Source organism: Melospiza melodia, chromosome 1 (assembly GCF_035770615.1).
Source record: "Melospiza melodia melodia isolate bMelMel2 chromosome 1, bMelMel2.pri, whole genome shotgun sequence".
Classification (NCBI taxonomy): domain Eukaryota; kingdom Metazoa; phylum Chordata; class Aves; order Passeriformes; family Passerellidae; genus Melospiza; species Melospiza melodia.
In genome coordinates, this window is record NC_086194.1 from 111973552 (window position 1) to 111999741 (window position 26190).

At 36.3% G+C, this 26190-nt stretch overlaps 1 protein-coding gene across 1 annotated transcript in view; it reads left to right on the forward strand.

Moving 5' to 3' along the window:
- The window catches only part of GABBR2 (gamma-aminobutyric acid type B receptor subunit 2), a 457858-nt gene that overhangs the window by 292761 nt on the left and 138907 nt on the right, over window positions 1-26190 (forward strand). The window contains exons 9-12 of the mRNA XM_063164404.1: window positions 2418-2498; window positions 5550-5700; window positions 6188-6320; window positions 18915-19022. Of these exons, the coding sequence (XP_063020474.1) occupies window positions 2418-2498; window positions 5550-5700; window positions 6188-6320; window positions 18915-19022 (473 nt within the window). The remainder of the gene's footprint in view (window positions 1-2417; window positions 2499-5549; window positions 5701-6187; window positions 6321-18914; window positions 19023-26190) is intronic.

Consider the following 26190-nt stretch of genomic DNA (forward strand, 5'->3'; position numbering starts at 1 on the left):
TTATTTCTCTCACAGACTAATTTTCACAGTTGTCACTGCTTTAGGATATCAAATATCTTTATGGCTCTTCTTGACTTCAATAAAGTGTGGCATGTCCTCTGTGAACTGTCCTTTCCTGTTGGTACGGGACAAGGTATTGATCATGTGGTTTCCTGGTAGTAAATATTGGGTTTCCTGGTAGTAAATATTGGGGTTTTTAAACTCATTCTTGGGTTTCTAAGTCCACAAATCGTGCCCTTCAGGCTGCTGTGGAAGGTTGTTTCTCTAAATACTGAGGTCCATTCCTACAAGGGTTGGCTCCTGGTACCCAGGCTAGCTAGTTATAGGACAGGCACATTCTCAGCGTTACTTCACCTGTGAAGGAAACCATATAAGAATTTATAAATGTTGAAAAGAAATGGCGTCATCTGTCACATGAAATAATCACAGAAAAACTTCGTTAATTTCAGTACTGTAATCAGACATGGGTTTTGTGCATTTTTCTCCACCTGTTATGTACTTCCTACATCTCATCTAGCCCCAGTAAATTCTCCATACACAAATGGTTGCCGTGCAATTACTCATTTCCCTTCTCATCAGAGCTATGAGGCTTCAGCCTGTTGCTGTGAAGCTGGGGCTAGACCAACACCAAGGTGTGTGTCATCCCCTTTTGCTGTCAGGACATGCTGTGGACTATCTGGTATCTAATATTCCCACCATTTTTCAATATGCATCCTGATGTTTTTCTCTCTTCTCTCTAGGTTGTGTTTTGATGTTTTAGATCTACAGGTAACAGCTGTCATGCTACAATACAAATGGAAGTAGATTGGTTCTGGTTTTCGCATTAACCATTTTAGCTTTTAGATGACTACTGGGAATATTTTATTTGTCAATAATTGATTAGTTTATCTATTTCACAGTGAATGTTTAGTCTGTGACAGAAATTATAAATTTATCTTCACTTCTAAAGTATGTGATGCCATGTGGATGGGCTTTGTCCAACTGCTGCTGGACACCAGGGGATTTTGCTTTTACTCCAAACTAGTTTTAGGTCCATCCAAGTGGATCATAGTCATGGGAAAGGCAAATAAGTCTTCAGAACTGCAAACTTCAGCTCTTGATGGGTGTGCAGAAAAGCCTAGAACCCTCTGTGAGATTTGCAGCCCGGTCTACAACTTCTTGTAGATAATTTAAAAAATATAACAATAGATATAACAACATAACAGTAAAAATAGTAGTTTGTGTTAAAGAAATTTTGCCTCCTGTGAGCTCTCAGATAATTGTGTTAGTCAGACTGTAGATTTTACTAACATGGAACTAGATGCTCTATTCAGCAGAGCTGAACAGGCAAAATCACTTTGAGTGAGGAAGGAGAAAAGGTTAATGTGGAGCTGTTGGGTGAAATAGTCTTTCCAAATTTGCCATCTAGCTCAAGATCATCAGCTCCCAAAATCAGTGTCACAAATAGGGTCATGAGCTCGGAATTTAAATGTAAATTGGGTTGTGCATGCCCAGACAGAAAGGCCTGAAAGGAAATTTTTGTCTCTGCTGAGCCAGCTTTTCAAAGAAATCTTTAGCCAGTGGTTAAATCTTTAGCCTGGGGTTTGTAAGTCTCATCAAAATGTAAAAGTTTTAGTGTAAAAATGATAATTCAGTAAGCTCTTGCACTTGAAAACCATACCAAAAGCTCAACAAAAAGAACAGAAAATAATTGATGCCAGATGTTATCAAAAGTGTGGGATAAATGCATGCCAGAGATCCCGGTAGAGTGGCCAAGGCAGCAAGCAAACAAATTCCTCTATCTGCATACTCTGTTCTGTCAGGTACAAGAAGGCCATGGATGTGATTGCAGTCCCAAAATACCAGATAAGGCTAACTGTAAAATTATAACTCAAGTGCATGTTTGCTTTAATTATATAAGAGTGTGTTTTGCAGTCAGGGCACTAATGAGTTGCTAATTCTCACTCAGAGTAAGAGATTTGATTCCCAGCATATCTGCTAACTGGCCAGCCTGCTCCATACTGGCTGGAGCCTGCCACCATGACTCTCCTGGGAAATACTTCACAGAGAAAGATGTCCTAGTTGTTTAAATGGGAGGGGAATGTGTGACTTAGCTGTGTGTGTTCTCCCAGTAAAAATGTCCTGCATAGTGTGAGCCAGTAAGAAACCCTATGATCTTTAAGCTGGAGATGACTGTGTCCAATAGAAATTTCCTGATTATGTAAATGAGTTCTTAAAAATGCTTTACATTTCTTTCAAGTACCAGAAATGTTTACTTTAATGATGTTAGCTGTCTGGCATTCTGATTTAATTATTCATGCCTTATTCTTTCATATTTCTTTTCCTTTTGACACACTGTCAAAAAAGAAAAAAATCAGTTAAATAGTTGAGAACATGTGAACTACCGTAAACAATCACTCTTGTTTGTTTCTCTGCAGAACAAAAAGAAGTAAAGGTGGGAGAATACAATGCTGTGGATGACACATTGGTAATAATCAACAACAGCATCAGGTTCCAAGGTAGGAAACAAAACTGGAAAGAGGTACAGGAGTGATACAGATAGCTGTATGTAGCTTGTAAGACTATGTGCACTTAAAAAACTGTTTTAGAATTTTTAATATCAAATTTGTGACACTGTAGAAAGTAAAAGAGAAAAAAATACTTAAAAATAGAATTCTGAACAGAAAATTGCAGTATTTTGATATTGTATACTTGGTTTTAATCTCAATGATAGGGCAAAATCAAATTTGTATGTGTGCACAAATGATCTTTGATATTTCAAGAAGCAGGTTCTTCACCAATAAATGATGTTCTATTTCATCCCCATTTCCCACTCCCACAGCTCATCTCACCTGAGGGCTGCTGTCATGTTCTGTGTTTACAGATGTGAGGAGGAGGTAGTTGTTTTTCTTTGGGAGGTGCCTGTTAGGTAGCTAGAAAATAGGTTTTCAAATTACCAAGGCTGGCTTTAACATGGCCCATGGGAAACAGGGCCAGAGAGGGTTTTCAGACCAGCAGCACTCTGAAGCTCCACAGCAGGCATATAGCATTTCTTGCTGTATCTCCCTGCTATTTTTTATCCCATGCTGCTCCAATATAACATGGGGACTTTCCCGGCCCTCAAACAGATGGAGTGCAAGCATACCCATGGTTTTAAGAACCCGCGGTCATAGCAGCCAGGTGTGAGCTGAAATGAGTTTTAAGGGTGCCTCCTGATGAATATAGGCATATACATTCTTTTCAAAGCTAAATTTTAAGATTTAATCTTGAGCTCTGCTATGGTACAGTTAAGTGAGAGGAAGTGAAGTTGGGTTTGTGACTTCTGTGTGGTTTTCCCCTGGGATTGGTGAGGTGGATGATCATCAAGCTGTTGTACTATTGTACTCTACTACACCTTTCTCCAATGCCCCAACACCCAAGGTTTGCATGAGCACGGGTGGAGTTTCACTGCAGTGATATAATTCATGGCTACTTGTCCATCTGCTGGAGCTGTCCATCCTTCCTTTTGATCTCCCTTGCTGGACTCAAAAGAGCACAGATACACAAACTTCTCTCACATCTCTGGGGAATGAGGCTTTGGAAATGAAGAGTGCAGAATTTGTCCCCCCTGCCAAAGTCTGGAAGCAGCAGATTATTTTTGCCGCAAGGAGGAACTAATGATGTGGTTTAATATTGATTCAGTCTATTAATTTCCAGAGAATATATGTAGTATGAATCAAGTTACAGGAGAGAGCATTTGTTCATAACTTTTTGCCTTCACAGACAGTACATGATGGGAAAAAGTCTCTGTACAGTCTTTTTTCAGGACAAGACTGCTAAGTCTTTTTCTGACCACTTCTGAAGGTGGTCTTTCCACCCATAACCTGTCTTATGGTATTCTTCAGATGTATTATGTGACTCACAGTGAATCTTTTCCTTTGACTCATCTTAGCTGTTCATTGAGACAGCTGGATATTCAATGTGGAAGACACTGACTTCCAGTCAGTGGAAACCTAGTAGCTTTAAGTATTTAAAACAGAGAGTCGTAAAAATGTTCCTGTTTAAACCATTGGACAAAATTCCACACCAACAGGATTGAATGGCTAGTGCACAAACAAGTAAATAAATTTTGTTGACTCACTGTGTGTTTATATTTAATAAATACAAACCATCAATGTACTCTGTAGAGTGTAGAAGCAGTAGGGTGAAGCTTTATTTTTTAGTGTTAGTTCTTAAATCAGGTATGTATTTTATTGTTTTTTTGGCTTGCTAATTGTCTAATTTTATGAATTTCCATGGACTGTAAATACATGGAAATTCATAAAATTTGTGGAAGGAAAGAGGAAAATCTCAGGTACTTTTCTCCAATATTAAATCAACAAATGGACCCTTCACTGTCACTTTTTTTGTGAGCATCTAAAGGATTTTTTTTCTGAAAAGTTGGGCATAAAGGCCAAAGGATAGCCAGTTTCCATGGCCTGAATCCTTTCAACTTAACGCTTAAAGGTAAAGCTATTTTATTGTGTAAATCCTCAAATATTCTTTTAGGTGCAAGGCAGAAGAGTGGATGTAAAGTTTAGCCATGGCAGCTGCTAGTCAGGTACTCGCAGTTCCACTTCTGCAGCCGTGCTGTGAGAGGAGCTGCTCAGCCCTGTGGCCCTTGCAGCCCCTTCGGAGATCTGATGCAAAAGAAGAGGCTCAGGAACTGTAGAGCACACAAATCTGTTTCTGAAGGAAGACAGTGATGCAAAAGGCCTTTTGCCAATCTCCTGCACCAAGGAAAAAATTAGTAAGCAGGTGAAATGGAGTGTGGGAAGTCAGAGATGCAGAGCTTTATTGCAGTTGTCGGAAAGTGATTCTCCTCATTAAACCAAGAAGCCTTTAATTAGTTGGAGCTGACTGTCAATGAAGTACACAGCTTTAAACATAGTTTTTAAGTTCAGACATTAAAATCCACATCTGCAAAGTGGATCTGTCCCTATAAAACTTTTGCTATCCATTTTTCCATATTGCTCCCTTCTATAGAATCCTGAGGGCACCAACAACTCTCCCTTCCCTCCTCCCAGAGCTTCCCCCACCATGCCCACAGCCCAGGACCACATTTTAGCCCCAAAGCCATCAATCCCTGTCCAAGTGACGCTACACTAAGGCTTATCTCCAGACAGGCTGTTAGAATTTGCTCTGGCAACAACAGTGGGCACAGAAATGAAACTTTCTGTTTTCTACTCATTGCTCTGTCAATTGCTTCAGAAAAGCATAACCTCCTGTTATAATTTACACTCAAAGTATGCATTTTAGTGTTTATTTACTTTAAAATGAGGCTAGTTATCATGTATGGGGTTCTGCACTGGGGTATGGTTGTGTCTCTTCTTCCAAAGAGGATATTTGCCTGCCCCAGAAATGCAAATCTTCATGTCAATCAATGTGACTAACATATGTCTGTCAAAGTCAATGATTTCATCAGCTACTGATGTGGTTCACAGTTGCTAAGTGTGCTAATTCAAGGTATAGTACTTAGGTGAGGAAAAGTTTCTTGCAGGAATTCTACACCTGGTTGAACTTTAGCCTTTTTTTTCTTCATGCAATTCTAGGAGTCGAGCCTCCGAAGGACAAAACAATTATACAAGAGGAGCTGCGCAAAATCTCCCTGCCTCTCTACAGCATCCTCTCTGCCCTCACCATCCTGGGAATGATCATGGCCAGTGCTTTCTTGTTCTTTAACATCAAAAACAGAAATCAGAAGTAAGACATTCATGTTACTTCTATCACAAATTCCTTCGTATTTAATGCCGTGTTTGTAGAACCAGTCATGTAAATATATCTATCTACATATACATGTAAGGAAAATGTGAAACTGTGGAAAGGTGGTATTTTAGAACTATTTAATTAAAATCACTGGGTAATATACTCACATTGAAATAGACTGTATTTAAATTCTTTTATACTTTCTGAAAAGTGTAATTTACTATTTAATGTTTGACTGACTGCTAATAACATTAACCTTAGCTAATTAATCCATCAGTAAAAGAGGAGGTCTTTTTACTAAGCATTCAAAAACCTGAAACAATGCTAAATTATATAAAACAGCAAATACTGTGCATGCCTTTAGATTTCATGGAATTCTAGAAGAGTTGTCTCTTTGCCTGGTTACAAAAAGCTCTTCTTTATTGCTGTGGTAGCCTAGCAGTAACATTTTCCTCTTTAATGCACTATCACCTTTTGTCCATAGACTAATAAAGATGTCCAGTCCCTACATGAACAACCTTATTATCCTTGGAGGGATGCTTTCTTATGCATCTATTTTTCTTTTTGGTCTTGATGGATCCTTCGTCTCCGAAAAGACATTTGAGACACTTTGCACAGTAAGTAATTCCATATATTCTAGTTCAATTCTTGTTGAATTCAGTCTTACAGGAAACAGAAAATACAAATGGAAAAGTTCAGTAGTTGGATGTGTCATTCCATTAAATCACTGATTCTTGTAGCTCTTTCCTGGGATATTATCTGTGACCAAATTCTAAGACATGTACAAAGCTTCATTATGGTGGTGGTGGTTGTTGTTGTTCTTATTGCTGTTGTCCTTATTGTTATTGTTTTTTTTATACAAAATTTCAAATGCATTGGGATTTAACCTCAGACTGAAAGGGTAGATGTATATTCTTGTTTTGAAATCATATCTAGAAAGATGATTTACTAAAGAAGATTTTTGGGTTTGTGGCCGGACAACTTGTAATACCTGTAAAGCTACTTCTTTATACATTTCCTATTATTTTAAACTACATGGCTGCTGCTTCTCTAGATCTCTTTAGTCAGTCTCTTTGGCTGGTTCTCCAAAGATTTCTACTGCTATTTTCATGCTATACTATAAATTCTTGCAAGCCTAGATCCATATAGAATACATTCTAGTTAAATCAAAACAAGCAACTCTGAAACAAAATCAAATATGTCCACCTAGAAACTTGTCATAATTGTTTGATGTAATATGCAGTTATTCTGACTTACAGATGTCTTTTCAAAGAAAGGGATGGGATACTCCTTCCAGAAGCAGTACAAAACAGCATTTAAATTTATCCAATATCTTCTCAAAAAATTCTAAGACTCTGCTTGACCCATTGCCTAAAATTATCACACTTACTCAGGAGTTACCTTCACTATCATTTTGATTCTTCTTCACATCTCTAGAAAGCTGCAATTCACAGCACCTGTTGTTTTTAAGAGTCTGAATTTCTGACGTCGTGGCTAGCAAGAGAGGAATTTTATTTCAAGAGGAAAATTCAAAACATGAAAGTTGGGTACCTAAAGCTAGTTGATGCAAATACATCCCAATATGTCACCTGAAGCCGTCCATACTGATTAGAATCCTTATAGAAGTGAAACACCATGTGATCTTTTTAGTTAGACCATTTCAAAGCACTGGAGATTCCATAATACATGCCAAGATGGACTAGAAGACATACTATGGGTGAATGTACAAGGACAGTCTTACCTTCCTTAGCTGGGCCTGGACACAAGTGTATTTCAAACACTTAAACTTTAGGAGCTTTAGCAAAGGAGACTTTAGGAAAACTTTAGGAAAGGAGAAGGAAAAAATATCCAGTCTTCCTACAACTAGCGTTCTCATTCTCAGTACAGATAGTAGAAAGAGATGCTTTAAAGATTAAAAAAGGATGATCCTCTTCACCTCTCACAAACTACTTACAATTTTGTGAATACAATGGGGCCAATAGAAAGTGGAAGATGACATAATCCATTTTTTATCCAGGAATTACGTCCTTTTTCATGAAATAGCTGCTGATGGAGCAGAAGTGTCATTAGGAATTCATTGTTGTTGTCAATCCCCATTCTTTTCTCATCCTCCATTGCAGAAGGATCTAGTGGCATGGGATGCAATTTTTTAGTCTTGATGTCTGCTCAATCTTGAGGGGCTTGTACCCAGAGCTCCTGAGTTCCATGCCAGGCTGCAGACCATTGTATGACTGGGCTACAACCCTTCTCTGGAAGCGGCCATGCACTGCTGAACAGAAGGAAAGTGGGAACCAGAGGTACTTATCAGCATCTAGCTGTTCTAGGAAACAGATTTCCAACCACATGTAGCTATATAAGACTAAATAAGACTAAATTTGAGTCCTGTTTTACATGTGAAACAGCTCAGCTTTAACTCTGAAAAATGAACCAATGTCCAAAATCCTGTGCCTCTGAGCTAGAACATTTCTTCCGATTTTTCTCTAATCTGCCTCTCAAAATGTAATCGCTGGTCTCATTTTCTAAATGCAACAAAATTTAACTGTGGGCTGCTTATTTTGTCAAATCCTATGTATCTCTTCCTTGTATTCCAATTTGTATCTGTAGCATTATATTAGGTCTGTATGTCTGCCATAGAGGGGTAGATTTTCCCTTGAGTAAAACACTTACTTGACTTAGATGACCAGTAAAAGAAAGGGGTGGGGGAGAATGCTGTGTCCTAAAGGCAAACTTTGATTAAGAAATATCACCTCATGCCTTAAGCAGAGATTAAATGATTTTTTTTTTACATAGTTAAATGCTATATAAACAGAGCAGAGTCTGAGATTTCTTCTCAGTCTTGGCTTTCCAGGTTTTTAGTCCAGTACAGAAGCATTTCTGATTGTGTTTTCCTGTGCATGGCTACTGATGTATCCTATGAACCCCAGCTCTGTCAGCAATTAATACTACTATCATAGATGCAACAAATCCTTCAGTAGCCACCCAGTAGGAAGATTTTTTCAACATCCTACTCATTAAAACAATTGCTTTTAATTTTTTCATCCAATTATATTCTTGTAATTGGGATAGCTTATGCTCGTCTTAGATATCATCTCTACATAGCTACCATTCACTGTGGCAATGCACATTTATTGTATCTAGAAAACTCTGAATTAGTGCTGGGAAATTCATAATTATGGGAGGCAGGAGGCGAACACACTAACCTGTTGAATAACTCTTGTCTCTCTCTACTCCTCTCCTCAAAACATCCACCAAGTGCTGGCCACAGAGTATACATTTGGCTCCATGAACATCCCTATTCCTGAGTGGGCAATATGCTTAGTGGTTTCATAAGGTCTGCTTATACTCACAAGTGCTTATAGGATCAGGCCAGGACAAATCTCTCTTCATCATCCATCTCCCTTGAAATGCATGATTTTTTTACTCATTCTAGCCACGAGGGATTAGTTTAAAATTCCCATTTTATTTCAGACTGTGGCTAAATCTCTAAAAAAAGCAGTTACAATTGAGAACAATCATAAAAAGCCATTGAGGCAAGTCATAAGGGTGTAACAACTGTATCTCAGACACAGAGAAGAACCATATGTCAATGAAAGGAGATATTGGAAGGGAAGTAAAAGTTTTCATTCAAGTTTTATAAACACATGCAAAGCTATGAAGCTGTTGTTAGTGTTATCCCCTGTCTCAACCAAGTAATCACCCTCATTGTCATCTGTGTTTCAGAAGTGATGAGGTCTCACCAGAGTAGCAGTATATACACAATAGCCAGTGTCTTAATTGGAAATGTTACATATGGTCTCTGTTTAATATTGTGACAAATTTTGGCAAACTTATAGAAGGTTCTTAAAACTTCTGTGTTTACAAAGGTGTTCCTACCACAGCAAGGGGATTGCAAATAGGTGATCTTTAAGGTATTTTCCGATCCAGGCCATTCTATCATTCTGTCCTCACAAACTCAGGAAGCATGGTTTCCAGGTTGTAGGTATTACATCCAACTCTGTTGGATTTGTTTCCTTTAGAGCATGTTATTTGTAGTGCTGTTTGGAGGGTGAAATGCTTTGCTCCATCAGCTCTTTTTTTACTTCTCAACAATTGATGCCTATATGTGGCATAAGCCTAATGCTGTAATATTCCAAGGACACTGACACATGACCCAAAATTACACCAGTAAAACCTGAAAGGTTCAGAGGATTTATTTGCTAAATTGCACTACCACTTTCCACTCTGTAAGGCACTGGGTGTAGGAGGAGATGGTCTATAAGTTATTATGCTGAAACATAGAAACAAGTGTTACATGTAGTTGAGAGTCAGTAAGCACTTTAAACATATAGTAAAATAATTTGCTGAATAAGGGTATTATATTAGTCTTTAAAATTATAAAATGTGGACCCTGTGACAAAGTGATAGAGTGGATAATTGGTTCCTAAACACTCTCATTTTTATCTTGGTATGCCTATTTTCTATGGAAAGGTAATCAAGTAAAATTAAATACATAATAATTCTGTGTTTTCACAGTAAAAACTCATAATAGCAAATGTAACATAATTTAGTTCCATGTCAGAATTAAAGATTAGGTATCATACTTTATAAGTCAAATTACATGAAATTAGAATGATCCAGAGAAGTGAGTTCTGAGAAAGTGGTCAGTGTTTTACTGAACCATTAGACAGTGTCTTACTTAATAGCAACTTTATTGGTTGCACAGAAAAAGAAATACAATATTTTATTACGTCCATATGTATGCCAAAGTACAAAGTATTTGAGAGAGAGAGAGAAGGAGAGTGATTTGTCTTTGTTTTTAATCTCAGAACCACTATGGTATCATAGCAAAAAAAAAAAAAAAAAGTTAGAAGTAAGGATGTGAAATGAGATGTGATGCCAACTGGAAAAATGCAAGCAAGTGGAAGCATATTTGAAAGCAGTCATTATATGGAAGAGAGAGACTCAAAATTAGCAATGCTAGTGACATATCCTATGAATAGAGTTTAAAGTGACATACTAAATAGAGATACTTAAAGTAGCGAGAATATTAGATAAGATCATAACGTTTAGACTTCTGTAATACACTCCACTGAGAATTTCATGATTTACATTTAAGATGAGTAATGTCTTTCCAAGTTGGTACTGCTATTGAATAAAAACTACTAGGTCCTGAGGACAACCGCTGTCTTCTCTGTTATGCATCTTCCTCAAATAAGTAAATCTAATTATTAAGTTGGGGCTGAAGATGTTTAAAGTACTCTACGTTGTTCTCACCCATAGTGAGAAAAAAGGCCTCCTTCATTAGGTAGTAGTAGAGTAAACAGCTCTTCTCCTCAGTCTTGGTAGTCTGATGTGCAGCAGGACTTTCTCCTGGGGAGTGTGCTGCATTGGATCATTGCAGGGCTTGGGAAGGGACAAATGATCTGTATTGAATAATTGAATATAGGGTTCATGTTTGATAGGAAATACCTATTCTGCAGATAGAAATTGCCTTTCAATATCCTTTACAATCCAAAGTATTCTGCAAGGGTCTCACATAAAATATAAGAGGATTTAAGTCTTGTAATTTGCATAGGCACTAAAATAAAGCATGCTCTGTCTTGTTCATCTCACTTGTTAGCATCGTTTATATGAATTGCCAAAGCTAGACAGAGGTTCTGTGATTTCAGGTGATCTCACTGAGCCTGGTCAGTGTTTTGGCTTGGGTAAAGAAAAAAAAAACATGAAGGTTTTTGCATACTGCAGGGTGTGCTTAGGGTCTTAGATTTCAGTTGGTTGCTCTCAGCCATGGTGTGGACATTTGGAAACACTCTTTGCACGGAAAGAAAAAAACAAGCAGTGGGTGGGATGGAGAGAGAGAAGGAGAGAGTACAGACCAATGACAAAGTCCAGCTCACTACTAAGTGTGTGTGTGACTACCCAGATATTGTGTTTTTCTCAGAAAAATATCTTGAGGACATGTGCATTTATGGCAACTATAGATGTTATAAACCTTATATCTTCTCAAAGGTGCATTTTAAAAGGTGACCTTTAAATGTATCCAGATATTCAGATGCACTTTGTATTTTCAACCAGTACTATTCTTAATTATGGGTCATGAACAGTTTTGACTCTGTGCCTTGCAACACTGTGAAAGGCAGGTTTTTTTCTTTTTTTACTGTTTCTTATTTAATATTCTTATATCTGCCATGCTGAGAGAACAGCTAGGCAAGGTGGAACTCCATGCATTTCACCCTTTCTAGGGAAACCCTGAACCTCTGTAGGATGGGCATTGCCATGTTATGTAAGAGTGGAGAGACATCCTGAAAAACTCATCAAACAGAGACTTATAGTCTGTCATGAGGAACAGGAAGGAAAAGACCCTTGTGAGCTGTTGTGGATTGGGTTCCTAGGGATGGAAGCAGTCTGCAGGGCGAGGGAGATGGTGGGCAATTTACTAAAATTCCAAAAGCTGGCTGAGTGCAGGTCTAAAAGGAGGGACTTGTCTCTAGTATTAAAGCAGAGAGAGGGAGAAGATGTATGAGCCTTCTGTCTTTTTATTTATTTCTGCTTTGTCTTCGCTTGTCGCTTTGCATTTCCTCTGTTTAATCAATTCTGAGGCAACAGACTGAAAGGAAAACATGTAGACAGCACCACCAATAAAGCTGTGGTTTTCTCTCTGGGCAAGAGGCTCTTGGACTAGACCCTGTACTACCAAATAGCATGTGGCCTTGATATTTGGATAGTAGCTGATGATATGGTCTTATTCATGCCCTTTACGCTCTTCAGGCATTCCCCAAAATTCCAGCTTTTGTCTTGGTTTGCTGTAGGATTATTATTTTTTTCTGGGAGAGGATGTTTCCTGTCTTTAAACTTTATATTTGCCTAATCCTTTTCCTCAAATGGTTTAGTTTTGGCCAGGAATTTAAAAGAAAATCCAACAGACAGACACTCAACTTCTATTGAACTGCAAAAAGATTTAGACCTCTAATCTATTTCTTTGTCTCTGGAAACCAGAGCCTTTGTTTGTGTTTTTCATCTGGCCTTTTTAATTTTGTGTGTACTCTTCAGTTTATTTCCTACTTAATTGTTTAGCTGTTAATTTTAATCTTCCTTTTCTGTATAATCACTTCCATAATTGTTCTCACTGTCGTTCAGTCTGAGACTGATCTCACTCCTATTTAATTCAACAGCAGTTCTCTTACTGAGTTTAACATGAGCCTGATCAGCTTCTATTTTAGTAAATGACATTTTCTTGAGGGTAAAGAAAAAAGAGTACAGACAAAAGTTATAAGGCTGAATAGATCCTAGAAAAAGTTATGTCATATACTGAAGCAAATACACCTCAACCTTGCCAGAGATTTATTAAGGTAATATTTTTAGAATGTTTTCCTCTTCTTCAGTAGAAACAGCAGACATTTTTTAAAGCCTCCTTATAGAAACAGGAGAAATGATAACATCTTTTACACTACCCATAGATTAACTCTGAAAAATGATCTAAAGGATATTAAGAAATCACTACAGGAGATCTCACAGCATGCAATGAACCTCTGTATTTAATTTATGTGAAAACAGCAGGATTCAATTCTCTAACATTATTGCCACTTATTTTTACAGGAATCTGTGCTAGTGCCACACAAATTCTAAAAAAAAGAGCTAAAAGTCAAAAATTGTTAAAAATGTCTGATATAAATGAGAAAAGTATAATTCAAAGGGATGAACTCATTCTTTGGGGTCTGCTTGTGTTCACACAATCAATTTTGCCATCATTAATAAAAGCAGAGCCATAACCCAATGAAAACTTGTTGAGATGACACATTTTTATTCATCATAATTATCCATTATGTCCCCAGTTTTCCAAGAAAAATAGAAGGTGCTTAATTTCCAACTCCTGCATACTCCACAGAAATCAATGCAATTGTCCACTTAAAGACAATTGTGCTCTCCAGGTCTAAATGCACAGCACGGTTTATTTTCACATTTGTTTAATACCTAAATCTAGTACTGAGATACCACCAAGCTGCTCAGCAATGATGTTCAGCTGCATCCTAACCCTGTGGGCACTGCAGCTGCTTCCCAGGGTGTGTGTAGAACTGCTTCATTATTGATATTCCTTAAGTGAATCAGTCCAAGTCTCATAAACAAAGCTGGAGAGAAGAGTGTCAAGTCCTACAAAAGAAATATTTGCAATTTTTATTTTAAAAAAATTAACATCTTGAGGTGGGGAAAAGTATGTTTGCAAGAATCTTAAACCTGAGTGATTCCTCTGCAGAAGAATAGTTTAAATGTTTTACTAACGGAGGGAGTTCTTAACCAAGCAGTTTCACTATGCCATTGTTCAAACAAAAACAAAAACCAAAATTTAAAACAAAAAAGTCACCTAGAGAAGTGATGAGAAGTTTGAAGCCTTTAACACATGAAGATTCTTTGTGCTGAAACTCGGGGGTTTTTATTCATCACTCTGAGTCTTTAATCCCATCTTCTTTTTTCACTTGAGAGTGGCAAACTGGATTAAATTAGCATTAACAAAGCTGCAACGTGAAAAACCAGAGTGCTTGGTGTATTCAGTTCAGGTGGTTATATTTTTTTCTTTCATTTTAACAAAACAGCAAAATGCATCACTTGCTTGATCCGCTTGTAAGACCTTCCCAGGCATTCCTTGCTGGATTGTCACTGTGTGGTCGTCTGAATGCATAGGAACTGGTGGTCAAATAAAGGAAAATAATGGAACTTCTTGAAAAATTAAAGTTTTAACTTTTCATTAATTCAGTTATTTTTCCAAGATAACCTTATGATTTTATATAGAATTGTAATTATATTTAAACAAAATATTTAAAATTAATTACAATAATATTGTTTACCTGAAAGTTAGCAACACCTAAAATGTTTGGTTTATTTCTAAGTTTCATTCTTAGAATGTATAAACAGAGGCTTTTACTTCTTTATTCAGAGTGTTTCTGGTACTTTCACCACTTGCTAATTTCCCCTTACTAACTCATTGTTCACAATAAGATGGCTTCTTTTGTTAATAATGAGTGGTATATCAGGTAACTTTTATGTCTGTTACACAGATTCATAATTAGTAACCACTTCACCATTCCCATAATGAGATGATAGGAAAGACTCAGATAGATTTGCGTAAAGATATCAAATAACAGCAAATATAGACTACCCAGCAAAAGCTCAAGGTTGAGAGGAAATAGGATTGAATTCAAAGTAATATTACATAAGATTGTTAACCTATCTGTGCTTATTATCTGGCAGAAGAATTGTCGTCCTTGAAAGACTAAAAGGTGTTTAGCACCTTATGGATAAGTAAAAAACAGAGGGATTTTACTGCCAAAGGAAAGTAAAAAGTAATGCTCCTATGAGATGTAAGTAACATCTTCTTCATAGATGCAGGGACTCTTAAGCTGAAACTTACAATATTTGTTTAAAGTTTAATATTTGATGAAGGTAGACTTTTTTTTTTTTTTAATCACTGTGATTTTTTTAATCACAGTCTGCAAGTCAAGATCTCTTTCTTTGTGGAGATACTTTCACTGTTTACTGTTTATCAGCTGTGCAATCCACCAGATAAATGTTTTCTAGGGATTTTTTAGTTATCACAGTTAATGCACCTGTAAGAGCTTTGATCAGGTAATTTATAAAAAGAAAAAATTCCTGAATCATGTTTTTAAAAATAGACCCTAAACCAAAATAGTGTATCACCTAAAAAGAGAACAGACATAGAAAACTCCATTTTACTATCTGTGTTGGAATACTTAATTGTTGTATACCAAATGATAGGATTTCATTTGACACTTGCATGTTGTATTTGAATTATAGAAAACAAAATATTTTTAGGACATATTCAAATAATCAACTCATCTTACTCATAAAAAAGGGAACCAAGACATATAAGTGGGTAATTGAATGTATACCCTGAAATAATTGAAGGCATCAAGAATTATGTAATGAACTAACCATTTAAGAAAAAAGAAAGAATTTTTTCAGGTTTTGTGTCTATTTAGGAGCAGGCATTTGAATGCAGGTTCTTGTCTACTGAAGAGAGATTTTCCTGGTTGTTTGGTGGGTTCTGAGGGAAGGGTGGTTTTCTTCAGCTTCCGGGCAAACACAACGTTAGAAACTTCCAGCATGGGAGAATTGCTGATCAATTGTACAACATCATGGTCATGCTCTTCAATTACTGATATTTTTATCACTTTTTTCAAATGAGTAGGATATGGAGGTATAACACATTTAAGAATATAAATTAGCAGATATAAGAATTTCAAAGACTTCTGCTGTTTCCTAAATTTTTCATTTTGCCAGCTGCATTAATGAATTATAGCAGACAAATTTGAGGTCATTTTCTTCAAAATTAAAAATTAATTTTCATCTGAAACTTACCATCTCCTTCTTAGCAACAATGATCTCATTTTGACAAAATCCTGGTATATTTAAACTAACACGTTTCCCATACAGACAGTAATGTTATTCTAATATGCACAATCCTAATCAGGGATACATAAAGTTTTTTTAATCAAACATGCTAGAAATAACATTTTTCTGAATATTGAGTTAGAAACATATTATGAGCATAATTGAATTTATTAGTATTCCCAAGAGACAATTACTGTTTCAGTGAGAACAAAACAGGGTCTTATTAGAGACATGAAAATACCATGTATCTGTTTGCCAAATATACCACTAAGCTCTACACAAAAGAGCTGAATACTTATTAATAGCAGCAAAAGGATTGAATGCTAAGTATGGTTAATGATGTAAAGTCAAAAAAAATGTAACTGGCTAGTATGAACACAATGATATGAAATGTATTTTTTAAATCCATCAGAGTTGATCTAACTGGTTTTACTGAAGTATGATGCAGGGTAGTGGCTAATCAGCAAAGACTTGAAAAATAATGAAGTTAAAAATAATGCTTTGCTGGCCTAAATATCTATATTTTTTTTCTATTTTTTTTTTTGTTGTTGTTGTTGTTTGTTTAGGGATTTCATTTTCCATATCAAGAATGTCACAAAGTGGCAAAACTCCTGTTGAATTTAATCACAATTGTTTTATGAATAGCAAGATTACCCAGGAATAAGTCAACTCTACATTCAAGGTCATTATCAACAATGCAACAGATAAACCACAACATTAGATGCCACTAAGTCATTAATATATACATATAAATATCCAAACAGTCTTCTACGCACAATCACAACATTTTCTAATGTTAAGACTCATGGTGCTGTGTGTACTTTTTATAGAACCCTAGAATGGCTTGGGTCAGAAGGTACATTAAATATCATCCAGTTCCAATTCCACGGCTGTGGGCAAGGATGCCACCCATGACACCAGGCTGCTCAAAGCCAAATCTAACCTGGCCTTAAACATTTCCAGAGACAGAGCATCCACAACTTTGGGCAACCCATTCTAGTGCCTCACAACTCTCATAGTGAAGAACCACTTTTCTCTTACTAATTCATTATTTTGGACCATGGGTGTCTTATTTATTTATTAACTGCAGTAATTCTATTGCTTTATCAATAGTTTTTGAATTAGTATATTTTTTTTTCTTTTCCCTGCCTTCACACCTAGTCTCTAAACACTATTAAAAGTCAGAATTTGTTTTCAGCAGAAAATTTTATGTAGAAAGATCACATTTTGAATACAAAAACTTAAATTCTGGAGAAGTTTGAAAAGGCAAAAAATAGCATGTTTTTAGATATGAAACATTTAGGCTATTCATCAGGATTATCTTAGATGTCAAGCTTTGAATCTTACTAGAATGTCTAGTTTCTCATCAATATGCATATCCTGAAACTACAAATTAGAAATCCCAAACTCTCCAGAAGTTAGATGTGAAACTAGGCTGGTTTCTAATGAAAAACATTGCCTTTAGGTTCTCTAAATAATATTTCCCAAATGCTTTCTTAGAACATCCTAGTTTCTCTAAATCAGATTGGTTTTTTTATCACAAAACATCCCTGCTGGCCAAGCATGCATAGTCAACATGGCCAAAAGAAGGTTGGCTTTCCCTTTTTCTGTAGCTTTCTTTGTAGCTTTCCTTTCCCTGTGTTTAGCCATTGTCTCTCCCCTGGTTTTTTTCATCTGCAAGGTAGAGTACTTTGGTTTTTTACTTCTTTGTTCAATTTTGTGCAGTTTTATGGGTTGGTACTCCCTTTTTATGGGTTGAGTGTGGAGTCTCTTAAAGGAGCATGAGATTGTTCCTCCTCCTTGTGATTTCTCAGGCTCTCAGATTCAACTATTGGCTTCCAGCTCCGTGCTGTGCCTCTTTCATGGTCTTCTACCTGCTATGCTTTGCAGTCTCTGATCCATCTTTGGGAAGAAAATAACCTGTTCAGGAAAAAAAAAGCTTTCGAACAGCCAAACCTGGAAACAGAAACTTCCTAGGAATTAGAGAGGGCAGTGCAGAGCTTTCTGCAACTCTGAATATCACTGTCCTGGCTCAAAGCAAGTCCAAAAGTGAGGGCCTATGTACAAGTTGCTATGGGCAGTGGAGGAATTGCATAAAAAACTTTTTTAATCTGTGTTCTGTAGTTCTTGGTCAATTTGAAGTTTTCTATTTAAAAGAAAAAGGAACAAACGACCCAAAACCTTACACCATTGCTCTGTGCAAGCTCACCGCCTCCTTTTTCTTAGGCCACATTTGCAGGTATTGTCATTGACTTGGGCATTGTTCCTGAGGCTTGCCAATCAAAACTATGTTCCTGTTTTGCCATTTTCTCTCATAGGATAATTTAAAATCTGTTGTTCTTATCTTTCCAGAATGCTTGGGTTTTTCATTGAGTGATGCGTATCTCATATAGTACAATCTTTTCTTATTTGGTCTGAATTACATCTCTATTTCTCTGATCATTTCTGTTCAAAATGTTGTTATTAATATTAGCTCCCTGAGTGCTTTTTATAGTCTGTCTCTTGAGTTTCTCCACTGATTTTTTCCTCTATCTCCAAAGAACACAATAAAAGTAAAAAAGCAGAATATTTTAAGAGATTTATGGGTTTATATATGAAAGAGATAGTTAATTCAGCATCTAGATTTGTTTCATTTATGGAGGGAATGGATGGATGAGTAAAAAAGCAAGTAAGCAATGAATGAGAAATTACTAAATATCAAGTTTTTTCAAGTTCTTCAGATTTTTTCCTCAGGGTCTTGATAAAAATGTTGTCTAAAGTTATCTAAGTACCTTTTCTAAGTTATCTAAGTAACTTTTTCTTTTTTTTTAATGTATATACGTTTTTAGGTCCGAACATGGATTCTTACAGTGGGATACACAACTGCATTTGGAGCAATGTTTGCAAAAACGTGGAGAGTCCATGCGATCTTCAAAAATGTAAAAATGAAGAAAAAGGTGAGAGAAATAGACTCTTTTTTGTTGCCCTGCTAATACAATTTTCTAATTGTTTTCATGCCTTTCCTGGATGGCCATAGCAGTGCTGACTGTTCATGTGTCACATCCAAAGATCCTGAATAATTTGATATTAAGGCTTTTTGGTTTCTTTTTTAGTCTCTCAGAGTTGGAGTCAAGCATCAACCCTCCAGTCTTTATAATAAAAGGTCTACAGTGGAGTTGGCTGTAAAATTTAAATGTGAATTTGGATCTCTGCTCCCTCTTAGTATGTTGCTTCAGCATCCAGATGTCTCCTTCTGGTAGATTTGCTTATTAATGTTTTCTGATTATATCTGTCTAAGACATGGGCATTACCTGAGGATTTCTCATTGATTGGTAGGAGAAAGCAAGAGAAAGTGCTGCTTATAGTTTCCCATTTCTAATTAATGTTCAAATTGCATAAGTTTACTCTAAGATTGGTCAGAATTGAACCACAATAGTTGTCTCTGTCATTTTTGGTACAGCACATCTTCTGTAAAGCTTTAGGCTCAGTTTAGGAGTAGTGCAGCTCTTCATGATATTTTTCCCATTAAGCTTCTTTTCATACATGAAGTACTTTTTATCAGATGATTTTATTAATAAATTGGAAAAACACTGAGTAGAAAACATTTTGCTGGTAAAGACATTAAGAGAAATGTTCATGAAACAGAAAAACAAAATTAATATTTTTATAGAATGAGCAGAAGTGCCAAATGCAGTTCCTATGTGCTCCTGAACAGTTTTATTCTAATAACCAATAAAGAGTTATATATAACCAAATTAAGTAGAAGAATATTCCAAAAACTTTTCAGATTACTCTTTTTTTTTTTTTTTGTTATGTGTGGTCGTAAAAGATCTCTGTTGTTAATTTTTATTTTGTTCGCACCATGTTATTTTTCCACAATTGCAATTTGTAGGGAGTCTGTCACAATAGGATACATCATTCCCTTAGAAGGAATGGACTTTAGTTAGACAGGGAGAGAGTTAACTCAGTTTCTAAGAAGATTTATGTCTGAGGTTATTAAGGAATTACATGCTGTGTCTGGAACTGGATCTATTACTCTGGCACCACAACACATCCAATTAGTACTTGCCCCTCCTATTTGGCCATGTCAGGTTTGCTCCACTTCATTATCATTCTTTAAAAAAAAAAAAAAAAAGATGAATAAATACAAAATATCTTAAAACTAACTAAAATTATAAAAAATTTCTATACCAAAACCAGGATGCTCTGGGTGGACTGAAATGGAAACCTCCCTTTTTGCATGTGTGCAAAGAGCTCACTCTAACATATGAGTTTATACTACCGGACTCTTTTATATATTTTTTTTTTCTTCATTTTTTTCTAGGATCTCACACTTCCTATATTAAAGTTTTTTTAACAAAGATAAGCCAGGTTTTTACCTTCCTGAGAAATGAAATTTTACATTGCGAATATTTTTTACCTATTGGTACAAGTCTTTTTAAGTTAGTGAAGTTACACAAGATGCTACAGTCTAACAAATAAAAGCATTTACTTCATGACCTTTATTATCCTTAGAATTTTATAATTCCTCCAACACATACTATTTCAGATAGGAGTGAGCAGGTACTGCAATGGACTGTCACTGAGCTTTTGCTTTCTTTTTTTTTAAACATTGCATTTTAGATCTGCAAGTTGCTACTCAATAATAAATTTCACTGTCTGTTAATTAAACATAATCCTCAAATTCTTTATTGCCTCTATTCTTCAAGGGGCTCATCGCCAACTGCAAATTGCAATTGATTGTGCATAGCTGGATGTTAAAATCATTTAAGATCAGTTAAAAAGATACTGACCAGTATAAGGGAGATAAACTTTCAGACATCTGGATGATGACCAATGAGCTGCTTTGCTCTGAGTGATACTGGAAACATCAAGGCTGTTAGGCTACCTTCCTCAGTATTCTGGAATTAAGTCAATAACACATGTTGTTCTGTAAACTTTAAAGAATTCTTTATCTAGATATCTCACTCCAAATCATAAGTATGAATCATGAAGTGCGACAGTTTTCTTTATGTAAAACAAATCAGCTATCCAGATAAATGTTTACTAGTCATATATTTTCTGTCTCTGATTTGCCAGGATAGATAAAAGTGTTTTTAGGAGTCGACTGAAAAACATGGCATTCTTTACTTATGTCTTGCAAGAATGACATTTCCATTTTCTGCAGATGTAGTTTACAGCCAAAGTATTTTCTTTCTATGGATGCACAGAAAGTAGAAATTTTTGCAAACCATATCTAAACTGACAAATACACAAAGGTAGTGCCACACGAAAGAAGCACATTAATGTTTCTAAATTAGTTGTGGCATGACAGAGCAGACTGGCATTGCATTCAGAGAAGTACAAAGTTCCAAAATTGTTTAAGTAGTGTGGATCTTATTCATTTGTGATCACTTCAGTTACTACCTGTAAAAAGTATGACAGTAAAATCTGTATGATCTTTAGGCGTAGAACCTTTGCCTGTCATCCTCAATATTTTCTTCAGGAAAATATTTGCCAACAGTAATATTTCTTCAGAGAGTGAAAGAATCCCTGTGTGGCTGTTGAAAACACTGGTTAATTCATTTCTAGAAAGTGGGTGTTAAGTAAAGGAGAGAATATGATGAGTAAATCTGTTTATCTTCATTAGATAGGGCAAGCTTCTGTACATTTATTGTATACTTTGGTGTACAATGTGGCTTTTTGAAGGGATTAGTGGATATCTATCTCAATGTGAGGAATATATAGAAATTTAAATAATAATAATAATAATACACTCCATATTACTGCAGTGGAAAGTGAAACTTAATGAGTTAGAGTGTCTTGAATTAGTTGAAGGTTCTCATTAACTGCTGTTTATAAAGCTTTCAAAAGTCTATTTTATTTTCACCCTTTTATATATCCACTCTTCTGTTACTGGAAATTAATAAACAATAAAATTCAGAATATACTCATTCTGTTATCAAACCACTAAGGTTAAATTTTGCAAAATTCCCAGAGCTCTGTCACCATCTTTGATCTTGCTAGGGCTCAAAGGAAGCAAATTAAAAATGCATTAGTTTTAGCTGGAAACAGAGGGGTGCAAGGGGATCAATTTTTTGTCGAATGGAAATGACAAAATCAGTAGGGGGAAATAAATTATTTTTGAGTTTTGAAGAGGTTAGCGGAGATAATGGAAAGTGAAATAGAATTAGTAATAAAAATAACTGTAACAGTTATAATTGAGGTGCAGCTCTGGTTTTCATGCATCTCCTTTCTGTTGTTTTGGGCTGCAGAATGTCTTCTGCTCTGAGAGAGGTGGGGACTGGTTTATTGTTTTCCTTGGCAGCAGGAGGGCTGGCAGTAGATAAGAGGAGAGAGAGGAGAATATCAGTGGCAGGAGAGCATGTGGTGTCCTGGGGAAGCTTTAGCTGGCTGAACCATTTAGAGAACGAAAATTTAGAACGATGAGAAGCTGTCTGTTTTGGTAGGATCTGCACTGCCTTGGGTTTTTGGGGGTGTTGAAGCACTCCTGCACAGTGACTGCTCCTGCACAACTGCTGAATGCCAAATAAAACCCCGAATAGTCAGAAATTCAATGTAGTAATATTTAAAGCCTCCATAAATGTTATAAATTCTGCTCCTACAAAGACAAGCATTTAGCCATTTGTAGATGGCTGCACTAAAGCATGAAGATGATCAAGGTCACAGTGTTGCCTTGTTGCATTTGTTATATTTGAAAGTACAATACATCTCAGTTGATGCTGCCACGATAAGCTTGTCTTACCCATAACAGCGTACACTCTGGCTTTGCCTATTTAGACTTAATTCTTCAATTGTGGCATCAGAGCAGGAATGTTTTATCTTCAATTTTCACTGAAAATATTATCATTGTACTCAGTTATTACTACTGCTGTAGATTTCTGGTGGCATATGTCTTTATGTTGACAAAGTTGTTACAAGATAAATACAGAATATAATGAGAAAAGGGGTGTAGAGCAGCCTCTTTTCTTTAGGCTTGTGCTGCTATAGTTTTACCAACATTATTCTACTCCTTCACATAAGCTTTTCTCTGTGTTGGTAATATCAAAGGGAAAGAAAGCTACAAATAATCACAACAGAAAAAATTACTTATCAGTCTAACCTGACTCAGCTATGCCTGTCAGGCTGCCATCTGGCAAATTTATTGTCATCCATTTGGGCTGCTAGGTCCTTGTAAGAGTACTGAAGAGAGCTGAGGTCTTCATGCCTTGCGAAGATGGGAAGGAGATTGCACAGATTATGTTTTTGACAGTAGGATGGGGAAGGGAGGCTGGCAGTGCAAGGGAACTTCAGGGCCAAGAGACTGGGAGTAGGAAAGAGACTGAAGAGGAGAAATCAAATTTCCTGCCAATTACTTCAAGACAGAAAACCTGTCCAGATGAAAAAAAAATAGGAAAATCTTTGGATTATATACTGGGAAAGATATTGAAGAGGAAGACTGAATTTGGATTAAAATTCCTTTGGAAACTAAATTTCAAAGCCAGCAAAGGCAGGAAGGTCGGTAAAAAAGTGATCAAGGAAGCTGAGCATGATGGAATGCAGAGCCTGAGTATGGTATTTAAATGGCAAACTGTAATTGAAGAACTAGGTCTGGTTTAAAATTAGATTAAGATTGAAATTTAGAGGCAGAATGGGACACCTGAAAAGTAGGGATGTAGTCTAGGAAAGCAAAGCAGGAATGAGAATGGAGAAAGAGACAAGAAAAAACTTGAAATTAGGACTGACCAAAATGATTTCACAAGAAGTGTGGGCAGAGCATAAAATTTGAACAAGGGATTTTTTAATTTTACTGTTCTTCTTTCTATTAATGTGTATCTGTAAAACCTACTGGCAAAATATGTGCCTTGTCTTCCTGTTATGCAGTTGTGCAGATCCTGATAGCTTCTAGTGACTCCTTTAGCTCAAGCTGATGAGGTGTGCAAAGATGTAAAGGCCCCTCTTGCTGATGCATGCAGCTCTCTCTATAATTGAATCCTCTTTCCATTTTCTTTATGAAGAATTGGCTCATGAAAACACTAAAAGTTTAATGTTGTGGCTGAAAAGTCAATAATTGAAAAACTACAGCTTGCTAAGATCTCTACAATCTACATTCCTTCCCCTATGTGGATTATTAGGACACCAGTGAAGCCTTGGCTTCCTACAGAATGCCACTGTCATGGAGCAAACGTAGTGAGTCTGCTCTGGGCATGCAATAGGACTGTGCAGTAAAAGAGAGAGTTTTATGTTACCATCTTTTCATTCTTTTCTTTAAACCAGAAAATATGCATAATGAAAAAGGCAGTAGGAGTTTTGAGAAAGGTGGTTGGATATATAAGACAGTTAAGTGCCAAATGAAGAAAAATAACGACTTTCCAGAATTATTTGTTATGCTGTAGAAATCTCTCTGAACATATTTTTTTCAGAAATTATTCTTCTGTTTCTTTGTTTCTGAGAAGCAAATCTATTACCTGAATGAAGCAGTGCAGGAATTCTCAGACATTTTAGCTTGTTGCCTTCACACTCCGTTTTTCTTAACAAATCTGGCCACCCCACCTGAATATCTTGTAAATTAAAAGGTTCAAAAATAGGTGTATAGAAAAGTGGGAGCGGTAAGAAATGATCCAGGCTCTTTCTGGGGATCAGGGTCCTCATCTCCCAGGTCGGGGTGGGCAGCAGTGGCTGTGTGCTCCTACCCTGCACGGTGCCAGCTGCAGGGATGCTGCCAGCTGCTGTGATTGCACAGCATCCCTGGGGAAGGGGGAAATCGAGGGGAGAAAGCAGCTGGAGGCTACACAGTTATGGGTTTATGTGCTGCTGCCTTCTCTTCTCAGCTTGTGTCTGTTGATTGCTATCCCCATCCCTCACTTGGAAACCTCTGTGAGGAAGTTTACAGAATGAATGTCATCTCTGGCTGTAAACTTTCCCATAAGTTCTTCAAGCCACTTACGGAATTCAGAATTTATTACAATCTATGTTTTTCCTCACTGAAGTTCTGAAGAGGTTTTAAAAAAGTTGCCCATTATCTTAATCTTTTAAAAATAGATGAAGCAAAATTCTCCAGATTATGTTGACATAGGGTTTAGGTCAGAACCTCATAGGCCACATCTCATTTATTCACTTAAATCCTATGTAGATGTAGTTCTGAATTAGCATAAATGTAGTTTGTGTTATCTAATCCGTTCTTTCTGAAAATTCTGTTATAAAATATTTTTCCAGGTCAGTTTTCAGACTGTGAATGTTTATATTTTTTCCAGGATTTTTTTTTAAATCTTGCTAGAGCTTTTTGTGTATATAACAAGAAGTTATATGATGGATTTCCCCTAGGATACACTTGTATTCTACTAAATATATATGAGAGATCATAAGTCTGGAGAGGAGATGTGTCAAGATCCAAAAATTTGCTTTGGGTAACCATACCAACAGTACAACAATCTATTAGGGACCATCTGCTGAAAATGAACCAGCATATGGATACCTAAAGAAATGTTCAGTGTTATTGTTCAGTCTTTGAGAGTAAGAAAGAAGACAGTTTGAAATTTGCTTATGTTTAGGATTTTTTTTTATTATGAATATTTACCACTGGACCAAGTAATCTCTGATACTTACAGGGCAGCGTAAATTATTCAGTATGGCTTATGGTTTATTAACAAACAGATACAGTATTTCCTAAAGTGATATAAGTGGAAACTAAATTATTTTGATTTTTTTTTTCCCCAAATAGCTACAACTATAAATTTTAAGTCCAAAGCTTTAAAAATAGTCAGTGTAATCTTAGAATCCAAACTTAGATGTAAAATAAGCATTGTGGTTTTCATAAGAGCTGATCAGCCAAAATGCCAATCAAGGAACAACAGGAATCATATTTCTAAAATTTACATTCATATAAATATGGAATGTGAAGCTAAATCTCAAGCTCATGTCACAGAAAGAAGCTGAGCTAATGAACTGTACATCTAGAAGAAAAATCTGCTTTTGAAGTAATTTATGTATGGAAATTTCTGCATGGTACAGCTTGATAAGGGTAAACCTCAGTAGTGACAAAACCAACGAAAACTCTATGTGAAATGTAAGTGCTCATAAATGGTGCTACAACCATAATTTCTATGTATTATGAGACTATTGGATGACAGAGAAATAAAGAACATG